The following is a 9,224-nucleotide window of genomic DNA, read 5'->3' on the forward strand; positions in this document are numbered from 1 at the left end:
AAATATAAAACAATTGTATACTCTTATGTGTTTCTATTATATAGCTTTTGCTTAACAAATCCCATGCATCGCATGGATCTCCACTAGTATTTATTGCTACAAAAGAAACCTGTTAATTTCTCATGTGGAACAACAACTTTTTCTACATATGTCTCCTATGGGAGTTTTAACACTAGTACATTAGAAAACAAGATGATACAATCAAGTTTACTTGCATGTGATTGAAGGTTCCAAAAAGTGTTTTATAATCAAGTTTGAAGGTTCCAAAAACAGATGTCTTCTATTGTTCGTATAGCATTTTGGAAGGGCTCTCTTCCTCTCTTTATACATCAATGTACTGCTATTTTCATATTTAATTTTTAAGCATAGTCGTTCATCAAGTTAAATAAATAAAAGGAATCCATTAAATAGTAATCTTAATTATGATTAGTAAATTAAATCTGCATCGACCAACATCACCCATCATCCACTACATTATACTAATAAAAAAATAAAGAATGAAAATAAGAAAATAAATGAATAAGTGAAATAATTCTGGCCAAGGAGATAGAGTGCATGTTGACAATGAAAAAGAACTATATAGTAAGACTGTAAGAGTACAGTGGTGAGCACTCCAACCATAGCAGATCCACTAATGGTAATTATATTCAACTGTTATAAAGCTATGGGTAACCAATAGACCTATTCATGGGTTGGGCCGGGTCGGGCTCGGGCCAGACTTTTGTTCTTTATTAATGGAAATATGTTAGGCCCGAGCCCGAGCCCAGCCCGACCAACGGGCCTACAATTTGGGCCCGAGCACGGCCCTGATAAAAAGCCCGAAGCCCGACTTAATAAAAAAAATTAGAATTTTTTCCTATTCAATAATCAATATAAATTAGAATTTATTTATATTAAAAAAATATATAAATTCAAAATTTATTTACATTAAAAAAATAATATAAAGAAGGGAAAAAGAATGTGGAGACGATGGTTCAACTGGAAAAATAAGGGAAAGAGGTGAAAAAAAAGAAGGGTATTCGATTAGGGTTTTAGGTTTAATTATAGGTTGGGTCAGGCTATTTTGGCAAATCCCGAGCCCAACTCGAATTTATTGCGGGCCGGGTTTTTTGGCCCGAGGTTAAGCCCGCGGGCCTATATACCTATTCAAGCCCGTCCGAGGGGCGGGTCGAGCCGTCAGGCCACCCGGCCCATGAACAGGTCTAATAACCAACCATAGAACATTAGCAATTTGAGGAAAAAAATCTCCTGTTTGAACCTGAGCACTCACATGTTCTTTGGTTTTAACCACTTGAGGATATGGATTCTGTAGCCAATATGCAACAACAGTTTCAGATCCTACTTTGAGCATTCAGAGACTAAAGAGAACTCACCTGTTCTGTTTTTCTGCTTCAACAATTCAATTCAAAGCTCAAATTAGCCCCAAGTCTTAATAGCTTCTAATAGTTTCTCTACTCATTTCACCGATTCTACCCCTTCTTAAAGAAACTATTTCCCATGAAAAGTACAGTGGCTTGAGGCACCTGCCTCTAATAATTTGTGGTGCAAAGTGAAAGGTGTATTGGCTCTTAACACTTCAAAATCAATACACTTGAAGCAAAACATAGCATCTTTCCTTTATTTTCATTTTATTTATTTCCTGATAACACAAACACTTAGATCAAAACCAATACACAAAGCCTATTAGAGAATAATCCCGAGGATAATGAGATGAGAGTAATACTAAATAGGAGAGAAAGAGATAGAGAAATTACTAGGCATTAATAGATACTGAGATGAAAACTGAAGATCAACGCCGTTTTCATTTTCACAAAATAGATTATCGCTTTTTATTGACAAAGAGAAATGGTTTTTCATTGGGAAATCATATAAAAAAGGTAGAACAACGATAAGAAATCAAAAGCAAATGGTAGAACTTGTTGAACTAATGACAAGGAGAGAAGAGATTCAGCGGTGTTCAATGATCAAACTTACCTCTCTGAAAATAAAGGCAGATCGGTGAATTTGGATAATATGGTTGGATCTTTGTTCCGACGAGGGAAGCGACCTGGGAATGAAAAAAAAAATCAAAATAAGAGTTCAATAGATCGAAGTAAGAATAGAGTTACTTCTCTCATTTACAAAAATCAAAGGCAAAAATCGTTACCACTATCACAGCTCAAAATAGTTCTCTTCTCTCTCAAACTATTGAAGAGGGCTTTTGAGAAAATAGTCGAAATTGAGGCAATGGGTATGTCCATTTACTTCGATCGACAATGAGAATAAAATTTTCTTTGGTTTTGAAGAAGCAATATTTTCACTTATTTTTTATGCAAATCCTAGTCCGTACTCATTTTTGCATAAAAAATTGATGTATTTTTTAACCCTTACCAAACAAATGCAAATCTGAACCAAAGTGCAAATTTGCAAGGTTCAGCATTTGCACTCCAACCAAATGCAACCTTAGGCTCAATTTGCACTAGATCAATGGATATGGTTATTTGAATGACATGTGAAAGTTTAGGGGTTATTTGTAGTAAATTGATACACCCCTAGTTTAAAATAGGGGTGTCAATGGTATTCGAAATTTTGATTTTGAATTTGATATTCGATATAATTGAATCGAATCTTAATAATTTGAATATCTAATTGGTTGAATTCGGATATGACTTGATTCGATTCGATAAATATCCAAATTCAACCGATTATTTAATTCTTATATCGCATTTAAATATTAATTTTCAATATCTATTGGATATCGAGTTGAATTCGATCTATTTACACCCCTAGTTTAAAGGGATCTCTGGAGTTTATGTCACGGTCTTCAAGCTTCAAAACAGCCCACATTGTTTTTTTTAACAGCCTAACTTGTTCTTGGTGGCTGTGGCTCATAATATAATTAAAGGGTAAATTGCTGAAACCTCCCTTGGAGTTTTTGACTGTTGCTGAAACTCCCCTTGAAGTTTAGTAATTGCAATCACCTTCCTTGAACTTTTTGATATAGTTGCAAGTAGATCCCCTCTAATAGAATTTTCTAAAAAAAAACATTGAAATGCCCAAAATACCCATGCAGTTACTATAGAGGTTGGTTTCTAAAAAAAAAAAAGAAAAGAAAAAAACAATACAAACTTTATGACAATAAAAACAAAGAGAACTTATAGTTGCAACCCTTTGAGTGATTGGTCGTAAATTTTGAAAAAATAAATCAATTTCAGAAAAGAGATTGGAAGGGTTTGGGTAGTGATTTATGAATAGAAAATTGAAAAATAAACATTTTTTCAAAAGCAAGTGCATGGGTATTTTAGACATTTTCATGCCTCTTTTTAGAAGATTTTACCAAACGGGGTTTACTTACTTGCAACTATATCAGAGGGTTCAAGGGAGGTGATTGCAATTACAAAACTCCAGGGGGAGTTTTAGCAACAACTAGGAACTTCAGGGAAGGTTTCAGCAATTTACCCTATAATTAATTCTCGAACCGCTACAAGAAAGGCGCAATGCATATGAACGAGGTCAAATCAGCCTCCCACAATATTACTTCCACAACGTCCCACAGCACATCCCCGCCATGTATTGTGAACATCTCCCAATAATATCAGAAATGGTGATATCATCATTGAGAGATTGTGTAATCAAATTTAACTTTTACAATGAATTACACCAAAATCAAGACAAATATTCTCTTTATATATTATAATAAAAATATTACTAAAAAAGCCCATGCATTTAGGTGTGTATAAACATGAATGGTGAATAACAACAATAACAACAATAATAATAATAATAATAATAATAATAATAATAATAATAGAGGGTAGGAGAGAAAATAACTTTTATGGAAGAAAAATAGTTTTAAGATGGAGAAAGGAGAAATTGCTTTCATGAAGCGAAAATGGTTTATGAAAAAGAGAGAAAGGTGAAAGTTTCAGGAATTGAAAACCAAGTTGAGAGGTAAGGAATACATGCCTCGTCGAGAGAGAGATGCATGTAATAATTTCCCTCTGGATAGTATATCTGTTAAGGGTCCTTCAAAGACTCCACTGCAATTGTACAAGAAACACTACAACCTGCGGGCCTCGCCCTCTGTTTATTTTTTCCTTTTTTTTTGTTTCACCACGCTTCTCTAAGGGAAAACGTGTTTTGCTAAACTAGGGGCGTCATAGTTGGAGCCTACTGAGTACTGACCTTATTTAGAGGAACGATAGAACATCTACGTGGTCTATACCCTGCTCGCCCCCAGCTGTTTATTTCCAAATTCCAATTTCATCGTCACCCCATCAGAATCAGAGTTGGCCCAGTTGGGTTTTCTTGGATTCTTTTTTATTGGGAGTGCTGTGCCGATCAGGGCACACCCAAAATCTCAAGGGCCACATCCTATGAATAAAGATAGATTTTCCTCACTAAATGTGCAGGACTGCTGCACATGACATGCTCATCATCATTATTATCACTAAGCCTTATCAAGTCCCAATTATATGGGGTCTGAGGACCATGGAGAGCAGAGCTAGCTTGTAGTAACCTGAGTTTCATCCTCTGCCTCCCAACCCCACTAGTATTGATTTATCTGTTATTCCTTATTAAATTATGAGCAATTAAGGGAGTGTTTGGCAATATAAAGGGTTTTGTTAAAAAAAATAATACATTTTGTTGATGTGATAAGTGTTTTTGTTTTAGAATTTCATCTTGTCAAATACCCTTAAATTATTTCTTATTATTTGTTATTCATGTCCTTTTTAAAATATTTTTAATTAGTATCATGTACTTCAGGTCTAGTGCCACTTTTGTTCCCAAATTTTAAAAATGCAACAACTAAGTACTTGAACTTTCAAAATATGCCAATTCAGTATCTGCCTTCAACCAGCCGTTAAGTGGTATTTGAAAAGACAAATACTCTTCGAGTGTCATCTAATTTTCTTTATTAATCATCCAAACGCTAACAAAAACTGAACAGTTCCAAATATTTTTCTCTTTTATTCAAGAAAGTTGAGCTCACGTCTCATTGGACATTCTAGTGACTCCAACTTTCTTAAATAGAAAATGCAAGAATTTAAGACTATTCATTTTCTGTTAACGTTTGAATGATTGAAAAGAAAAATTAAATGACACTTGAAGAATATTTATATCTTTTCAAATAACACTTAATGGCCAATTAACAATAAATTTTAAATTAGCACATTTTGAAAATTCAAATACTGAATTATCACATTTTAAAATTCAAGGACTGAAGTAGCACCAAAGTCAAAGTACAAAGTACTAATTGGGAGTTTTCCATTTGCCTAATTAACTTTTCTAACTTCAGATAAATCACTGTGATATAGCTATAGAGGTTTTTATAAGATGAAAGTTATTAGAAGCAACCTTTTAACAATTTTTTTGCTCATTTCTCCATATAATATGACATCTTATCTCCATAACATGATATTTTGCACCAAATCATCGCTCAATTTCCATATATAGAAAAAGATTGACAGAGAGAACCACGTGAATCCATTTGCATTCGAGCTGCCCAAAGTTGCTTACCATGTGCAGTAGGGATGTCATTCTCATACAGCAGAAGTTCAATAATCATGAAAGAATGAAGGGTCCGTTTGGTTTGTAATTGAAATTGGAATCAGAATCTGAATAGTTCATTTTCATAGTTTATTTGATTGAAACAATGATAGAAATAAGAATTAAAATCAGTAAGAATGGGATGTCATTCCCAAGGGAGGAATAGGGAATGATCATTCCCTCAACCATTCCCTCAAGAATAAAAATGGGATTCTGATTCCGTCCAGTCAAACAGTTGGAATCGACCGATTCCAAACCCTTATTCCTGCAAACCAAACGAACCTAAAATTCTTCGAATTTCAATTTTATGGCGTCCAAACAGGCTAAACTAAACTTGGGTCATTTCCTCGCGAGACGGTTAAGACACGTGCGGGCCACAGTCGCAACTCGCAAATGCAAAAACGCATGACCACAAACGGTGATCCTCTTTAGAATTTGCGGACCAACATACTCTCTCTTCTGATCCTCTCTCTCTTTCTCTCTCTCTCTCCTCACCGTCGGCGTTTTCTCCCGAGAGAGGAAAAAAAGAGAGAAATGCCGGGACCTCAAGGTCAAAGGTTAAGATCTGCAAAACCCACAAGCATCCACAGCTATGCGCAGTCGGGTGATCTACTCGGCCTTCAGAAGAAGCTCCAAGAAAACCCATCTCTTCTCAATGATCGAAATGCTGTCGTAATCTCTCTATACCCCTCTATCTAACCTTTCCCTTTAATTCCCCTAGTATGTCGTACGGTGTACAGAGGATATCTGGGCGTTTCTGTTTTCGTTGCTTGAATTTTCCTCTTGGGTCTTGTGTATTTACGGGAAAGATATGAAATGGGTTTGATGTTGCAGTCGTCTCTCGCTCTTCTTCTTTCAACTGTGTGGGGATGCTATAGCTTTGATGCTTTTGTTGTTTCCTTGAATTGGCCTCTTCTTCTTTATTTGATTCTGAAACTTTGATGTCTCAATTTACTACTATAGTTGTTATTTGGGTGTATTCTGTACGCCTCATGTTTTAGGTTTGTCCTTTAGTTCCGGGTTTGTTGTAGGTTTTTTTAGTTGTTTTGTTTAGCATCATATAGAAGGATCTGAAAAGTGTGCATTGCACCGATCTATTCCATTTTTATTTTGTTTTCTTTCAACCGAGTTCTATACTTATGCGAGCTTTTGAACTTCTGAAACACTGGTTGTTTTCTTTGACTCTGGGTTTGTGTAGTTTTTCCTGGATTTGGTATTTCTCAGAGCACTGGTTCTCATCATCTTTCAATTTCTTTTAAAAGATTTTTTTTTTTTTTCGGTAATGAGGACTTCTCTGTACCCCTTCATGATTCTTTCATCTGAACTAGAAAAATAATGTTTAGTCATATCACTCCATGCCCAGGAAGAAACCACATATTCTTCTATGGCCTTAGTTTTACCAACCAATTAAGCCTTCGGAAGCATTACAACTCCCCTCCCCCATTCTCCCAGTTGTCTTTAGGCCTTAGGTCTGCTTGCCGAGATTTACTTTGTCTATTCTGAATCCTACTTTGAAGTTCAAAAGTTTCCAGACTGAATCCACAATTTTCCTTTATCAATGTTTGGTCTTCCTGGTAGAATTCTAAAATATGAATAAAACTGTAAGTTGTCTCTTTTGGATTCCTATCTTAATTATTTTTATTTCGTATGCAGATGGCACAAACTCCTCTTCATGTATCTGCTGGTTACAATAATGTCGAGATAGTTAAGTTTCTGCTCAATTGGAGAGGACCTGAAAAGGTTGAGTTGGAAGCTAAAAACATGGTGGGTAATTGATTTTAGAAATCAATTAGAGTGTCTTTTTCTGAGTCTGTTCATCTCATTGTTTGCATGTGCCTTTATTTCTGTTCAGTATGGAGAAACACCATTGCACATGGCAGCAAAGAATGGATGCAATGAAGCAGCACGATTGCTTCTTGAACATGGTGCTTTTATTGAGGCCAAAGCCAATGTAAATTTGCTTATTCAGTTTTCCTATAATTTTGTTTCAAATGAAGTTGGTGGAGGTATTTGGATTAGAAGCTTTTTTTCTAAACTCTGCTGCTGTTGTTTGCATTTTATGAATGCAGAATGGTATGACCCCACTGCACCTTGCTGTATGGTATTCACTCAGGTCTGAGGATTGCTTAACCGTGAAGGCATTGCTTGAGTACAAAGCTGATTGCAGTGTTAAGGACAATGTATGCTTTAACTTCTATTTCGCATCAAAGTTTGAATTACTGACCAGCTTATATACAAAGAGACTTAACAGTATATGGTAAAATATGTCACTACAGGACGGCATGACTCCTCTAAATCATCTCTCACAAGGTCCAGGAAGTGAGAAGTTGCGTGAACTCCTCCACTGGCATCTTGAAGAGCAACGAAAACGTAAAGCAATTGAAGCCTGCAGTGAGACAAAAGCCAAAATGGATGAACTTGAGCGGGAACTACTGAATATTGTGGGGTTGCATGAGCTGAAGCAACAACTACGAAAATGGGCAAAGGGAATGCTTATGGATGAGAAGCGTAGAGCCCTAGGGCTGAGGGTTGCCGCACGAAAGGTCCCTCATATGGCATTCCTTGGCAATCCTGGAACTGGTAATTTGTTAGAGAAGTCCTAAAGTTTTGCATATGTAAATCAACATCTTTTTTTTTTTTTTATCAACAATTCAACATCCCTTCTTCAGTGGAACTGTTTCCAAAAAACGTTTTAAGTTTCAACTTTGACCCTGTCATTAAAAAAAAGGCTTAGTAGATAATTGGTAGATTTTGTGATATTTCGGATTTTAACTTGTATTATTGGTTATCTCCTATCAATTGAATTGTGGATGTCATCTATGTTTTGTGCATTTTTCGTGCTAAATTGGGTGTGTAATCTATGGCGTTTGTTGCTAAACAGGCATGGCATGAAATGTTATGTTTGAATAAATTCTATATAGGACAGCACGATATGGTTTCTTTGGCCATTTCAAAACGTTCATTTTTTTTTTTTTCTGATTTGTGTTTTTAAATGTCAAAAATAATTATTATTTTAAAGTGACTTGATTGCTGATCTGACATTACTTTTATCATAATTAATGATCTGATTTGATCATCTATTACTGAGAAGTACGGACATGCCCATTGGGCATACAGGACCAATAGAGATTGAGATAATTATTTTATTATATTCGTCAGGTAAAACAATCATGTAGCGTGGAAGCCATAAAAAAACTGATTGAGAGAGGAACAACACTGAAACAAAGGCAAGAGATGAATGGAGGTTTAGTGGATCCAATGCTTGCCAATGCCAGAGAGAATTTAGATCTTAGGCTTGATTTTGATTGTGCAGACACAAATGATCTACTTACAGTCACCCTAGAAGATTTAGAGGCGGGACTTCATTCACTATCGCAATGAGAAACTGAGTAAGATGTTTGAAATGATTCCAAAGATATCCTCAAGGCAAATCTCCCTTTCTCCACCATTGTTGAACCTCATATGGACCTGCACGTGTTGCACACGTGTCCTTTCATCTATTGGTGTCGCTCCTTTTCTTTTCTTTATTGGAACTGCTCACATCCACAGCAGATACAGAAGCCGAAGCACAGTGGATTTGATGGTTAGGTAGTTCCCATTTATTTCCGAAGCTTTTAGTTTTGGGTACTGATTGCAGATTGAAATTATTTATTAATTTGATGTCCCTGAGATTTTTTTCTTCTCTAGATTTTTCA

At 35.7% G+C, this 9,224-nt stretch overlaps 1 protein-coding gene across 1 annotated transcript; it reads left to right on the forward strand.

Moving 5' to 3' along the window:
- The first annotated feature begins 5,941 nt into the window (after positions 1-5,941).
- LOC148869162 (uncharacterized) lies at positions 5,942-8,371 on the forward strand. Its single transcript, XM_088973437.1, has 5 exons — positions 5,942-6,201; positions 7,183-7,293; positions 7,382-7,480; positions 7,599-7,709; positions 7,806-8,371. The coding sequence occupies exons 1-5, from the start codon at positions 6,064-6,066 to the stop codon at positions 8,130-8,132; spliced, it is 786 nt and encodes a 261-aa protein (XP_088829563.1). The 5' UTR covers positions 5,942-6,063; the 3' UTR covers positions 8,133-8,371.
- The last annotated feature ends 853 nt before the right edge of the window (positions 8,372-9,224 follow it).

Source organism: Nelumbo lutea, chromosome 2 (genome assembly GCF_056320005.1).
Source record: "Nelumbo lutea isolate HS-2025 chromosome 2, American lotus-T2T, whole genome shotgun sequence".
NCBI lineage: Eukaryota > Viridiplantae > Streptophyta > Magnoliopsida > Proteales > Nelumbonaceae > Nelumbo > Nelumbo lutea.

What these genes read in the sequence shown, in the direction of transcription:
- LOC148869162 (XM_088973437.1), top strand. Translation starts at nt 6,064, where the DNA reads ATGCCGGGACCTCAAGGTCAAAGGTTAAGATCTGCAAAACCCACAAGC. An exon ending in AGTTGGAAGCTAAAAACATG is followed by an intron (nt 7,294 to 7,381) that starts GTGGGTAATTGA and finishes ATTTCTGTTCAG; the next exon opens with TATGGAGAAACACCATTGCA. An exon ending in TTATTGAGGCCAAAGCCAAT is followed by an intron (nt 7,481 to 7,598) that starts GTAAATTTGCTT and finishes TTATGAATGCAG; the next exon opens with AATGGTATGACCCCACTGCA.